This window comes from Neoarius graeffei, chromosome 6 (genome assembly GCF_027579695.1).
Source record: "Neoarius graeffei isolate fNeoGra1 chromosome 6, fNeoGra1.pri, whole genome shotgun sequence".
NCBI lineage: Eukaryota > Metazoa > Chordata > Actinopteri > Siluriformes > Ariidae > Neoarius > Neoarius graeffei.
The window spans coordinates 100,299,765-100,315,286 of NC_083574.1; the positions used below are offsets into that span (position 1 = coordinate 100,299,765).

At 44.0% G+C, this 15,522-nt stretch overlaps 1 protein-coding gene across 1 annotated transcript; it reads right to left on the reverse strand.

Annotated features, from left to right (window-relative positions):
- Nucleotides 1-249: 249 nt before the first annotated feature.
- On the reverse strand, nucleotides 250-5,392 carry LOC132888193 (protein NYNRIN-like). The gene is made up of 2 exons (XM_060924242.1): nucleotides 5,361-5,392; nucleotides 250-3,850 (listed from the first exon to the last, which is right to left on the reverse strand). Exon 2 carries the CDS (start codon nucleotides 3,523-3,525, stop codon nucleotides 1,168-1,170), a length of 2,358 nt encoding a protein of 785 aa, XP_060780225.1. The 5' UTR covers nucleotides 3,526-3,850; nucleotides 5,361-5,392; the 3' UTR covers nucleotides 250-1,167.
- Nucleotides 5,393-15,522: the final 10,130 nt, after the last annotated feature.

The following is a 15,522-nucleotide window of genomic DNA, read 5'->3' on the forward strand; positions in this document are numbered from 1 at the left end:
TACTGTTGCCTTTCTATCATCTCGAAAATCATGACTTCAGGCATCGACAAGGCATTTTCACCCACAGAACCGAAGCTCACTGGATATTTTCTCTTTTTCGGACTGTTAGGATTGTGCTGCGTGCTGTTCAGATGCGTTACAAGGAGTACTCCGAGGACAAAAAGAGAGCAAACCACATGAGTTAAATCAATCTGGTTTATTCTCAGTCGTGCCCCAACGCGCAGCTGCGTCGGGGCTTTATATACTCTTCGTAGGGAGTATCAGCAGTGGAAAGTTACGGAATGTGCTTTGCACACTCAGTATCAAGGTCACACAAGAGTTATGCACAGTTCAACAGGATGTTTCACACAAAAACATAGACAAAATCAGGATATGAAATAGGAACAGAACATGTGGAAATGCAAAATGTACAGAGCAGCACGTACTGTATTGTAGCTGGCCTAAAGTAAACCCTAAACTGCTACACTAAACGACAGTCACCCTTGGGCCGCGCATTTACAAGAGTAGGTTTAGGAGTATTCAGGATTATATTCTTACAATCCCCTCTTTAATACTCTGACGCAAGCCCAGAGTATTATTCACACCCCAGTCGTGGCCGACACAGGGACATAACCTGTGTGCGAGATCATCATATTATATATACGATCCATGCAACAACGGAAAAGAAACGGGCCACAGGCTGAGCCATGTCATATTAACCTCAGAGTAGTTAGACGGGGCTATTCGGACCGGAAAAGGAGCGCTGCTGTCATGGGGTAACAAAGAACACACATAACAGGGTTTACTCATATTCATTGATGTTTTTACAGTGAAGTTTACATATTTCCAAAACTCGTTATCCCTTGGGTCCCGGTGTATTGCTTGTGCGGGTAACCCTGCCCCAAGCGTTGAGATCAGCACGATGATGAAGAAAGTCATACTGGTCACTGACTTTGTTCTCTAATGCTCACAGGGTGCAGACGGCGAAAAATGTCACAGGCTCCCATGCTTTTCAGACTCTTCAGCCCAGAACTTTGCAAGACTCACCAACCATCCCCTCTTTGTAGATCAGCCGAAACTGGATTGCTCCAGATGCTGGAAGGGGATCCCTGAAAAGGCCGTCAGCTATTGTCACAGCAACTTTCTGAAACACAAAAGTCTGTTAAGCATCAACAATATAGATTTCTATTACATTGGAGCCTTCTTTATTCTGCTGGCATGGATCCACTGTGGAAAAAGGTCCGTTAGCACAGCCGTGCGAGTTACAGCGAGTACATCGGTGGGCCCACTGTAGGGTGACTCCTCCATGGGAGCGTTTAGTTTACCGAATCTCTTTACTAAAACTCTGTCCCCTACCTCAAAGGGGTGAGTGTGTGCCTCTGGAATGGGAGGCTTTTTGGAATTTACTCTCGCCCAATACTCATCCAGCACCCGCATGAGAACCACCGCGTACTCGCTGAGATGTACTTCAAGATCACCCGTTCCTATAACCTGCATGCCTCTACGCCAAGGGACAGGAAAGGGGCGTCCCATGACGAGCTCGTACGGAGATAAATTGTCGAGAGCGACCTGAGCAGTCATGCGCATATCAGCGAGGACCAACGGTAAAACTTGGACCCAATTTTCCGTGCCTGCGTCTTGCATAGCCTTACGCAACTTACCCTTAATTGTTCTATTCGCGCGCTCCACAATGCCAGAGGACTGTGGATGGTATGGGATATGAAAACGCCAATTGATCTTGAGGTCTTTACATAGCTCCTGTGTTACCTTAGAGGTGAACGGCGTTCCCTTATCAGAGTCAATTCCTACCGGAAGACCGTAACGTGGGATAATTTCCTGTGTAAGTTTGTTCACTGCTGTTCGGGCGTTCTCTTTGCTACACGGGAAAGCCTCAATCCACCGTGAAAATTTGTCAATCATGACCAAAAGGTATTTGAACGGGCCCTGCTTTGGCATGTGAGTGAAGTCGATCTGCCATTCTTGGAAAGGCGTGTCGGGTATGGGAAGGTGCTGATGTACCGCGCCTGGTTTAGATAGATTATTCTGGGCGCACGTTAAACACTTGTCCAGAATGTTGTGTGCGTCTGTGTGCAAATTATTGATGCAAAATGTTCTGTTCATATCTTCCACTACCCCTCTTCGGCCGCGATGAGTGGGACCATGGAACTCGCGGACGAGAAAGGGAGTACAGTGACGAGGTAAACAAAGACGGCCCTGTGCGTCAAGCAAAACGCCACTCTTCTCTGTCGCGCCCTGGGCATCCCAGAACTGCGTATCTGCCACAGAGGCCGAGGCCTGGATAGAAATGAGATCTATGTCAGGTAAGACAGCGCTAACCATGCGATCAGTAGAAACTAAAGCGCAGTTAAAGCCTGGAGGCAGGACACCGGATGCGGCTGCAGCTTTAGCGACTCGATCAGCGAATGAATTGCCCTTTACTTCAAATGAGTCCCCTCTTGTGTGCGCGCGTGTCTTAACAATGGCCAACGTGCACGGAAGGAGACAGGCGGTGATTAAATCAGTAACAAGTGAAGAATGAGAAATGGGCTTACCGTCGGCTGTCGTAAACCCCCGAGACGCCCAAATGCGGCCGAAGTCGTGCGCCACGCCGAAAGCGTAGCGTGAGTCGGTGTAAATAGTAACGTCTGTGTCTTGAGCCAAAATACACGCGCGAGTCAAAGCATAGAGCTCCGCAGCCTGAGCAGAAGAAAAAGGCAAAGAATGAGCTTCAACAATTTCATCAGGGAGGCGACAAACAGAGTAACCACACAGGAACACACCATCCGCAGGGCGGGAACAGGAACCATCTACAAAAAGAGAATCGCCTGTGGAAAGAGGGGTGGAGTGTAAGTCTGGGCGGATGCTAGTCTCAAAAACGATATTAGAAAGACAGTCATGTGAGTCAAACGCAACATCGTCATCCTGTGAGTTAAGAAGACGCTGAAGAGCGTGGGCGACAGAATCAAACGACGAGGAGGGCTTAACAGTGAGATGCTCTGTGGCCAAAAGAATAAACTCATAGCCAGAGCGACGCTGAGCAGACAAATGCTGAGTGCTAAGATTCCGCAGAATGTACACGACGTCATGTGAAGTGTGTAAAATGAGCGGATGCGACAAAACAAGTTTTTCAGCGTCCGTGACCATGAGAGCACACGCAGCAACAGCCCTAAGACAGCCAGGAAGCCCTTGTGCCACAGCGTCAAGAGTTTTAGACAGAAACGCGCAAGGTCGCATGCCCCCCCCGTGCTCCTGAGCCAGCACCCCAGAGGCGGTCCCCTTCTGATTGCACACATACAGGTGAAACGACAAACGATAGTTCGGCAGCCCGAGAGCAGGGGCGGAGCACAAAGCTTGCTTCAGAGCCTTGAAGGCCGTTAGCCTGTCCTCAGTCCAGACCAGGGGCTGAGTCAAAGGATCTGAGTGACTTATAGCTGAACGCAAACACTTGTCATAGATTGAACAGTCAGGGATCCATTGACGACAGTAATTGATGAGGCCCAGAAATGCCATGAGAGCGTGCTTGGTTGCAGGTACCTGAGTGTCCATAATGACTTGAACGCGTTCCGGGCTAAGCCTCCTGGAACCCTGAGAGAGGTCATGTCCCAAGTAGCGAACAGTTGTGAGGCAAAACTGCAACTTCGTGCGGGAGACCTTGAAACCCTTCTGCGCCAGGAGTGTGAGGAGAGACAATGTGGCGGCAGCACAAGCGTCTTGATCCTCCGCCGTTACCAGGAGATCATCCGCGTACTGGAGCACCGTGGAGCCCCGGGGAAGACAGAGATCAGCCAGCGCGTCCCGCAATACGGCAGTGAAGACCGCCGGTGAGTCAATGAAACCCTGTGGCAACCGCGTCCACGTGTATTGTCTTCCCCTGTGTGTGAAAGCAAACGGGGCTGAGTCTCATGGCCCACAGGAACACTGAAAAAGGCAGAGCACAAATCAATCACAGAGAAATAAGCATGGTCACACAGAATAGAAGACATAAGAGAAGGAACGTCAGGGACCACTGGAGCCACGGGAACAATGAGTTCATTTATTTTACGTAGGTCTTGAGTGAGGCGCCATGTGCCATCCGGTTTTGGGACCGGGTTCACTGGGGTGTTATACGGGCTGACACAAGGAACCACGACACCTTGCTGCAAAAGAGATTTTAGAATATTGTCAATACCATTGAGCTTACTAGGAGACAGAGGGTATTGTTTAACATAAACAGGTGTAGAGTGTTTAATAACAGCTTCATACGGAGAGCAGCTCACAGAGCCCACATCGTCCTTATGATCCGCCCACAGGGTGTTAGGAAGAGCAGAGAGAACAGGGGAAAGAGCTTGGGACGTACAAGCAGCGTTCAGAATGTTATGTGGCAGCACAGAACTGGATAGGGCAAAAACATCAGGCGGAGAAATACCTAGTTAACTGCTCACGCAGGAGCTGCAAAGCATTCGGTGTGTCCCTCCAAAAAAATGTCGACACGGTGCGTTGACGCGGACGGCCACCTTCCTGAGCCGGAGCTATTTCTTCCTTTATATTCACAGCGACGTCATTTCTAGGTTGCAACACATCGACTATTTCGAGCAAACGCTCCTCATCATATAATCTGTGTCAACTGATGAGGTGTTCAAGTGTGCGAGCTGATCTGAACAGAGCTGCCAGACATACACATACAGAGGGCTTCCAAACCCATACTGCACACCGCACATTTCACTTACTTCAATAGTTAGTCCATCTGGAGTGGATGTGAGATTTACTTCTAATTTGCACATTAAATCATGTGCTAACAAATTTACTGGACATGTATATGAGATGAGGAATGAGTGGGACGTAACTATTCCTCCCTCGCTTTTACATGGGAGGTTGACTGAGAAAGTTTTGGTTTTGGAATAGCCTTTAAAACAGGTCTCGGGGTGTAAACACCCTTTGATTTATCCCATACCTTCTTCATGTCAAACCATTGCTTTCGTAAATCATACGGTGCGCTGAAGCAAGGAAGCCTGGATTAAACGTCCCATCACGGGGATACGATGGAATCTGAGGATTTGCCTCCGTCCACCCAGCCAAATTGTCCAGCCACGGCGTAACGTAATAGCCTAAACCGCACTTATTCATCCATTCCGCCGGGGTGTCTGTGACCTCAGGTTTAGGATACGAGCCCCCCATCGTACAGTAAAGCAAACGGATCTGAACAGAAACAAACAGCAGATATTTATCTAAATTTCTATAGCGCGCTCTTCCTGGACTCGAACCAGGGAAAACCAAGCCCTCCTTAGGGCGCTACACAAATTTCTATAGCGCGCTCTTCCTGGACTCGAACCAGGGAAAACAAAGCCCTCCTTAGGGCACTACGGAGCTACTTCCAACCAGGTAGTCAATCAAACATGTCTTACCTGATTGAGAGTATCACGTCGAGGTCACCAAATTGTTAGGATTGTGCTGCGTGCTGTTCAGATGCGTTACAAGGAGTACTCCGAGGACAAAAAGAGAGCAAACCACATGAGTTAAATCAATCTGGTTTATTCTCAGTCGTGCCCCAACGCGCAGCTGCGTCGGGGCTTTATATACTCTTCGTAGGGAGTATCAGCAGTGGAAAGTTACGGAATGTGCTTTGCACACTCAGTATCAAGGTCACACAAGAGTTATGCACAGTTCAACAGGATGTTTCACACAAAAACATAGACAAAATCAGGATATGAAATAGGAACAGAACATGTGGAAATGCAAAATGTACAGAGCAGCACGTACTGTATTGTAGCTGGCCTAAAGTAAACCCTAAACTGCTACACTAAACGACAGTCACCCTTGGGCCGCGCATTTACAAGAGTAGGTTTAGGAGTATTCAGGATTATATTCTTACACGGACCATTCTCTGTAAACCCTAGAGTTGGCTGTGTGTGAAAATACCAGTAGTTCTGGAATACTCAGACCAGCCTGGCTGGAACCAACAACCATGCCACGTTCAAAGTCAGTTAAATCACTTCTTCCTCATTCTGATGCTTGGTATGAACTTCAGCAGGTTGTCCTGACCATGTCGACGCCTAAATGCATTGAGTTGCTGCTGTGTGATTTGGCTGATTGAGATTTGTGTTAATTGAACATGTGTACCTAATAAAGTGGCTGGTGAGACATATATAGTGTGTGTGTGTGTGTGTGTCCAGCTCCCTACCACAGGCTTGCTCATTGGGGATAGATTAGGGATAAAATTAGCTCATGTTTTAAGTTGTTCAAATTCTGTAAAGCTGCTTTGTGACAATGTTTATTGTTAAAAGCGCTATACAAATAAACTTGACTTGACTTGACCTACCTCCCGTGTGAACCGATGACTCGCTGGTGTTAACTAATTGCCCTGTGTAATAAGGGCCCTTGATGAGTGCGGCACAGATTTGTGGCTGTAGAAAGAGGAAGTGAGAGTCGTATATTGCACAGTGAGAAATATTCCGCAGTTACAGAATGGCTTGGTGTCAGGAATGTTTATTTACACACACACGCCATGTCACACACTGATAAATGTGTTATTGTTAAGTTCTGACCTGTAATTAATCATCCTGTTTGATTAATCTAATCATTAATTATATTTAACCTTGCATAGCAGATTTGTCAGTGTAGTTGTATAAAGCTATATTCAGACGTCCTCTGTGTCGTCTCTCTCTCTCACCCACACACACACACACACACCTGCCCAAATACGGCCGCTTTTGTCTGTGGGAAAAACTGAATCAGTAACTTCTCGTTTCCACTCTGTGTGTGTTCTCTCCCAGACGTGTCTGTCTCATTCGTTCTAAAGCGCCGATTCTCGGTCCTGCTCCTGAGCCCCGCTGCTCTGCATGTTTTCCATCTTCTCCTGCTCCACCTACCTGACTCAACTCCTCAGCACCTTTTGTTTAACTGAACACGCCTGATTCTAATCAAGAGCATGCTAATCACACTAACACTCAGGTGTGTTTGGAACAACGATAGATAGAAGAAATTCAGGACGGGGGAGGAGGGCTCTAAGATTGAGAACCACTGCTCTGAAGAACCTGTCTAGTGACCCAGACCAATGAGAACTACGCAGTGTGATTTGGGACATGTCCACGCTGAGATCCACTCAGTCTACATACTACAAGGGTTCCCTTTTTATAACTAAATGAGTTTGATGAACTCTTAATTTCTTTCCTTATTCACAGAGTAAAATGATGCCACTTCATCAGTTTGTCAACAAAATTCAAAATCTATCAGTTATTTTTCTCATTTTTTTAATTCATTTTTTCAACATTTTTATTATTTTTATTTTTTCTCAGACTAAAAATAATTTACTTCAGTTTCTCCAGAGTGCAGTTTGAGTTGTGCAGTAGATCAGAGAGCTCCTTCACTCCTGAGTCTCCAATTGTGTTCTCACTCAGGTCCAGCTCCTTGAGGTGTGAGGGGTTTGTTCTCAGAGCCGATACAACAGCACCACAATCTTCCTCAGAGAGACGGCACTGACACAACCTGCAGGGGGAGCAGATTAATTTCATTGTGCTTTTCCTTCCTCATCTTAACTGACTTTACTTAAAGAGTGTGAAGCTTCCTATCAGGCTCCTGTTCTGCTCTTCTGGATCTGTCTCTGCTTGTTGCTCTGATCATGTCTGGGTATCGTATGACGATATCTCACTGTGTGTCTTGTGTGTTTAAGAATTCTTGACGGTGGTAAGTGCAGTTCTCGCTGTAGTCATGAAATAATCTGACAGGTCCGTACTGTACATTACTCTGTTACTGTAACTTCTTCAACCTGGAGGATTTTATTATCTGCAGATTAACTGGTGGTTTGTGACCAGTGTTTAACATTTCTAGAAAGTTTTCTGTTACTTTTAGTAATAATTATAGTTTCAGTATAAACTTTAATCCAGCTGCTGGTGGCAGGAGATTATTAATAATAATAACTCATTCTTTTTTCTTATTATTTCAGGTGTGACGGCTTTAAACACAGAGCTGATGCCAGAGCAGTACAGCCTTCATTTCTCACCCTGCTCTTATTTACCCTGGATACAGAGAGACAACAAGGAAGAGAAAACAACTGTCTTATTTTATATACAAAATAAATGAGTGAAGATGTGATATTGTATACAAATTGAGGATTTAATCTTTTTTCTTGTTAATTTATTAACTCTAGATGGTCACTGAATGGATCATGTACAAATTACTGGGTTGTCATTAAAAACTGATATTATAATAATTCAGTGCTTGACTGAGCACGACTTCAAAAGTAAAAGAAATAGTGTTGAAGGATAAAAGCATTTCATGACACTTTGTTTTTAAGAAATGACATTGACATACTTGAGTGTTTCCAGGAGGCAGTGTGAATTCTGTAGGAGGTTCGAGATGTGCTTTATTCCTGAGTCTCCTGCTTTATTCCCGCTCAGATCCAGCTCTCTGAGCTGTGAGGGATTTTCTTCCAGAGCTGCAGCCAAAGCAGCACAGCCTTCAGCTGCTACACTGCAGTTACACTGTCTGCAGAAGGAAAGAAGGAGCACAATGAACAGATCGCATCTCAGTTGTTCAATAAGAACGCAATATTTTAATTCTTTTCTTTAACAGTTACCTTAGAATTACAGCAATTAGACGTTTACATTGGAATAGAACTTTTACACAAACACTTTTTAGTTTAAAATAGTAAATCTAATAATCTATTTTTTATGAAAGCAAGCTGTTTATTATATTGTGTTCTAGTTCTACTTTTTTAATGACACACAATTCTGCAGTCATTTAAACTCAGATTAAAATACTGAATTGATGCTTCACTGAAGGATTAGACATCATTTCAGATGTTCCTTCACCTCAGTGTTCTGAGTGGAGACTGTGGATTCTTCAGTCCAGCAGAAAGCTGAGTAACTCCTGGATCCTGCAGACTGTTGTTGCTCAGGTCCAGCTCTCTCAGCTGGGAATATTCAGAGCTCAAAACTTCAGCGCGAGCCAAACCGCTTCCATCAGTTATAGCACATGCATTAAACCTAAAGATGAAACCAGAGGAAGGAAGAGCAACAATAAACTGACGCATTCAGAACAGTAATCGTGTTTTATACCAAAATTCACCCACATTTTACATTTTTTTTTTATCTGGCGTGACTAAATATTCATAACCTAAATGAATTGACCTCAGAATCTCCAGTTTACAGTGACTGTGTTTCAGTCCAGCAGAAAGCTGAGTGACTCCTGGATCCTGCAGACTGTTGTTGCTCAGGTCCAGCTCTCTCACACTGCAGGACTTTAATTTGAGAACACTGGCTAAAGCTGAACAGCTCTCCACAGTCAGATTACTTTTATTCAGCCTAGATATGAAATATGATGTAGAAAGAGCTTTATACTCAATACTTCATTGTGCAGATATTATGGAAAACACAAGTCATTTTATTTTCATGTGCACTGAAGTCCATATTCTGGGTTCATCTGGGTCATAAGGGGTTATTAGATGTTATTTTTAACATCATTCTATTCATTTATTCCTCTTTTAATTTGTCTTGTCTGTTATGTCTCAGTGGTTAAATCAAGTGATTTAATTGAAAAATGTCAAACTTGTTGATCATTTCACTGGGCGGCACGGTGGTGTAGTGGTTAGCACTATCGCCTTACAGCAAGAAGGTTCTGGGTTCGAACCCAGCAGCCGGCAAGGGCCTTTCTGTGTGGAGTTTGCATGTTCTCCCCGTGTCTGCGTGGGTTTCCTCCAGGTACTCCGGTTTTCCCCACAATCCAAAGACATGCAGGTTAGGTTAATATGGGACGGCCTTTGGCTGAGGTGCCCTTGAGTGATGCACCTAACTCCCAACTGGGTGCTGGGTATGTGTGTGTGCTCATTGCTTCAGATGGGTTAAATGCAGAGAAGAAATTTCACAAGTGTGTGATGAATAAAGTTGTGCTTTCTTTTTTTTCTTTTCTTTCATTTCTACTCTTCTGTTCCTTTCTAGTTTCAGGAGCTTAACACTTTCCAGTGATGGAACAGAACCCAAGTGTTTCTAGAAGGACTATGAGGTTTCTTTGGAGAAGCACAGGATATGTTATGTCAGCACTTATAGAAAACAAAAAAAATCTATAATTAAAAATACATTTGTGCATACTTGGGTCATCCTTAAAGGTCCCATGGCATGAAATTTTCACTTTCTGAGGTTTTTTAATGTTAAAATGAGTTCCTCTGACCTTCTTAAGTCACCCCAGTGGCTAGAAATTTCATAATGTGTAAACCAAACTATGCCCAACATTTGAGAATGGCGCGTCAAAATGGCGCGTTGATAGGCTCTTCCCTTTACTACGTCAGCAAGGGAGATGATCCCCACGCCCCCCCCTCTGGATACCCACCCACTGTATGGATTGCCCGTCCTACCAAGCCTACTGCGCATGCGAGAAATGCAGGAGGGTAGGAAAATTCAACAGTAGTTTTGTCCTACCGATCAGCTGGGCTGATAGAAAATCGGTGAGTATTTCACGCATGTGCCGATTTTTATGTTTTGTGCGTATTGGTCGAGTCTTTGGCCGAGTCAAATAATTTGTAATGACTTGTTTTGTATAATAAAACGGTCTGTATGAGAACTTGCTAATTGTAATGATGTCATGTGTTCTGCGCATGCGCAGTAGGCTTCGCGCGTAGGCTTCGCGCGTGCGCAGTAGGCTTGGTAGGACAAATTGAAGAGGTAGGATAACTTTACACCACCTATGTGAGCGAAACATGGAAATTGCGCTGCATCCCTGCCGCATCAGCCACAAACACCGAACAAGTAAGTGTATAACTGTTAAGTCGTTTTGCCGTGTTTTAAAATCGGTGCGTTAGCCTAGCAATGGCTACATTAGCTGTGCAGCTAACCGCTTCCTGCAGTTAGCCAGGTAGCATGCCCGCAGCTTGGTCAAGCCCCGCCCCCTCCCCCCATGGCCCGCCTCCATGCTTCTCATTAGCAAAACGACGCACTGGGAAAAGGGCTGAAATGGGGCTTTCTCCCAGGAGGCTATATCTACCTGCCGAGGGTTCATTTCAAGAAAGGCTGCGGATATAACATCCGGAAGCCTCCATGAGCCCATTTAAAGCATCAACAAACCACCATGCCATGGGTCCTTTAATGGCAGGTCCCACTAGAAAACATTCTGTGAGTAAAACTCAGCTGACAGTGATGCATAAATAAAAATACTTACCGAATTGTCTGAAGTTTACAGTGAGAATCTTCCAGTAGAGCTGAGAGCTTCTTCACCCCTGAGTCTCCTGGTTCCTTCATGCTCAGATCCAGCTCTTTTAGGAGTAAAGGGTTTTCATCTAAAACTGAATTTAGCCAAGTACAGGCCTCTTGTGCAGCAGGGCGTTTCAACAAACTGCAAAAATTAAATGTTTTTGTACTTGGTGTTTCCAGAATAATAGACCCACATTAACCAGAACAGTGTGGCTGCTTTTGCTTATTTCCTGACTTCTTTTTAAATTTAAATGATAGTGCCCAATGTCTGTAACACACTGGAAAAAAATAGGACCAGTTGAATAAACCATCAATTACAGTCAATTATCAACTTTATCCATTAAAAAAAACAAACCCTATGAAAGTTCTTTGTACAGCATTCCTTTATGTTTAATATTTATATAATTGTGTTAGTTTATAGAAGAATCACCTCAGTGTTGTTAGTTTACAGTCTGGATCCTGGAGTAAATCAGTGAGCAGCTTCACTCCTGATGCTCCAGGGTCGTTCCCTCTGAGATCCAGCTATATCATGTGGGATGATTTCAGAACTTCAGCCAGAGCAGTGTATCCTTCCTCTGTTATACTGCAGTCTGAAAGTCTGTAAAATATTGTCACAGAGGATAGAGAATAAAAAGGGTGAACATCAAAAGAAGCAATATAGATTTAAGAAGCTGTTGGACACACTGAGAAACATGCCATTTCTAATTCTAACAATATATTAAAAACAACACTGAAGACAAACCAAACTGTGAAATAACATCTGGAACACATATGGAATGTGGGAAACAAAAAAGTGTGGAGAAAAAAACAAAACAAAAATGTTTGATATTTTAGATTCTTCAAAGAGCCAGTGTTTGCCTTGACGATGCTTTGTACACTACTGGCATTATCTTAACCAGCTTCATGAAGTAGTCACCTGGAATGCTGTTTGTGTGTGTGTGTGTGGGGGGGGGGGCTAAGCCTTTATTTGTGACATGTACGTTCGAGCAGTAAAATTCTTTCTCTGCATTTAACCCATCTCGGCATGTCAGCACACACACCCAGAGCTGTGCTGCAGGCTTCCCCTTCTTTCCTTAAATTAAAACAAAACCCAAAAATAAACACTGTTTCCTGATCACGGCAAGTGCCCTGATGTGCCCTCTGCACATTTAAATTAAAAATAAAAGACAATTTATCAATTTTAACAGTGATGATATTGCTAAAAATAGGCTTACCTGGATGCAATCACTTGCACTGGAACTGGGTATCTGGTCATAACATTCATGGCACATGAGAATGCTGTTAATCTTCATTACAAAGAGCCATCAAATAAAGGCTTCTAATTCTCAAAAAGAAAAATCGCTGGGTGCTTCTGTGTGTGTGTGTGCGCGTGCGCGCGCACATGCGTATGTTTTCACTGCTTCAGATGGGTTAAGTACAGAGAAAGAACTTCACTGTGCTGTAATGTATATGTAACAAATAAAGGCTTCTAATTCTAGAAATCTATTCAGAAATTCAATGGAACCATGTGATTTTTACTGGCAACAAAATCCTTAAATCAAGACTCCACTTTGATGAAGTTTAAATTTCACTCGGCTAGATAAAGCACATGCAGTACTGACACAGATATGAGGACTCAATCCCGTTGCCATTGCAACACAATTATTGCCATCTAAAAAAATCGCTTTGTTCAGTGATTAATATATAGATTTAGGCACTGCCTAAAAGCGGAGCTCCCGTCTGTTTCTGGGTTGTAGAATTTTCTTATATCATAGCCAGCCTCTTTTGTTTTATTTCTTTACCGGCTAACACTGGCCACTAGGCGGTGTGTGTGACTGGTAATTACTAACACTGGCCACTAGGCGGTGTGTGTGACTGGTAATTACTAACACTGGCCACTAGGCGGTGTGTGTGACTGGTAATTACTAACACTGGCCACTAGGTGGTGTGTCTCATCTCATCTCATCTCATCTCATCTCATTATCTCTAGCCGCTTTATCCTGTTCTACAGGGTCGCAGGCAAGCTGGAGCCTATCCCAGCTGACTACGGGCGAAAGGCGGGGTACACCCTGGACAAGTCGCCAGCTCATCACAGGGCTGACACATAGACACAGACAACCATTCACACTCACACCTATGGTCAATTTAGTCACCAGTTAACCTAACCTGCATGTCTTTGGACTGTGGGGGAAACCGGAGCACCCGGAGGAAACCCACGCGGACACAGGGAGAACATGCAAACTCCGCAGAGAAAGGCCCTCGCCGGCCACGGGGCTCGAACCCGGACCTTCTTGCTGTGAGGCGACAGCGCTAACCACTACACCACCGTGCCGCCTTAGGTGGTGAGTACGACAGTTATTTACTAACACTGGCCACTAGGCAGTGTGTGTGACTGGTAATTACTAACACTGGCCACTAGGCGGTGTGTATGACTGGTAATTACGAACACTGCCCACTAGGCGGTGTGTATGACTGGCAATTACTAACACTGGCCACTAGGCGGTGTGTATGACTGGTCATTACTATCACACTGGCCACTAGGCGGTGTGTATGACTGGTCATTACTATAACACTGGCCACTAGGCGGTGTGTATGACTGGTCATTACTATAACACTGGCCACTCGGCGGTGTGTATGACTGGTCATTACTATAACACTGGCCACTAGGCGGTGTGTATGACTGGTCATTACTATAACACTGGCCACTAGGCGGTGTGTATGACTGGTCATTACTATAACACTGGCCACTAGGCGGTGTGTATGACTGGTCATTACTATAACACTGGCCACTAGGCGGTGTGTATGACTGGTCATTACTATAACACTGGCCACTCGGCGGTGTGTATGACTGGTCATTACTTTAACACTGGCATGGTGGAGGCACGTACAGGACCGAAACCATCAGAAAACAAACTCAATGGGTTTCTTTATGTATCCACACTCTATGCCTATGCATGTCACATACAGTGATCCATGAGTGGGCTGATTTTTACACAATTGACACTCGGCATCTTCAGGGTTGTTTATAACAGTTTAAAAGTGATGTATTCACTAGATCTCAGTCTCAGTAAGTCATGCAGCATGTAAGTGACATCACAATCTTGGATTCTCTCATGTAATTTGTACTCAGAGCGTGATATTTGTACCTCGGAGAGTAAGATGTCAGTGCCCAAGGACACTTCTTCCTTTAAAATAAAATCTGTACACAGTATACAGGTACAAATATGAACAGTGAACACTCAAACATGTCTTGTATGGATATTGTCTGTCATTATAAAGGAGTTTATTTTCGGGGGGGTTTAATCCTTCAACGAAAAATGTGGAAATGCTCATTTTCCTTTTTTTAAAATGTCTCAGGACGATTCAATAATTCACCTCAGTATGTTAAAGTAGAACATCACAATTACTATTTTCTTTAGAATATACACTTATCTGCAAAATTATTGATTTTATTAATGCTTGTGTGTATGAAAAAAAAATATATATAATTTGATATTCCATGGTGGCACAATAATATGAAGTTTATCTGCAAGTGATGGAAATATTTTTCAACATGAGATGATCACTTCATATCCAAGCGAATGTGTAATTTTCTTTTTATTATATGGAATCCTCCCTGTTTAAAGAGCTGGTCCATGCTCTCGCCGCTGCCCAACAAAACCAGCACCAGGTGCTGGTCACAATGCGGACTGAGCAGGAGTGGTGTGTCGAGGCCCTGCTGCAAGCCCAGCAAGAGGACCGCCAGGCGCTCCTGCACCTCATCACTCCAACAGGTGCACCAGCCCCAGAGTCCGTGGGGTTCCCCCATGTCACCTTTATGAAGATCAGTGTTGTAGTCAAGTCATTAAACCTCGAGTCCAAGTCCAGTCTCGAGTCCCCAATGTTCAAAGCCGAGTCAAATCCAAGTCATTAAAAAAATTTTAGAGTCAAGTCTGAGTTGAGTCCACGAACAACACTCCAACCGCACCATTTGAGAGTGGCTGTTTTAGCGCCATTAACATTAGTTTTTAAAGGGGATTTAACCTTCTTCATTATCTTTTGCATTATTTCCTCTTTTCCTTCTTTTTCTCTTTTTTGTGTTCTTCTCTTTCTCTGTGTCAAGTCAAGTCAACTTTATTGTCAAATATGCTATACATGCTCGACATACAGCACAGATGAAATATCAGTCCCCTCTGACCCACGGTGCAAACTGGCAATGCAATAAATAAAAATAGAATAAAAATAGAATAATTGAAAAAACCAAACAATATAAACAGTATAAACACTCTAGATAGGAACTAGACATAGACTAAACACTCAGACAAACAATATAAACATTATAAATAAACAGTATAAACACTAGATACTGTAAGAACAAGACAGACTAAACACTCAAACAGACAATATAAACGGTATAAACACCCTAGAT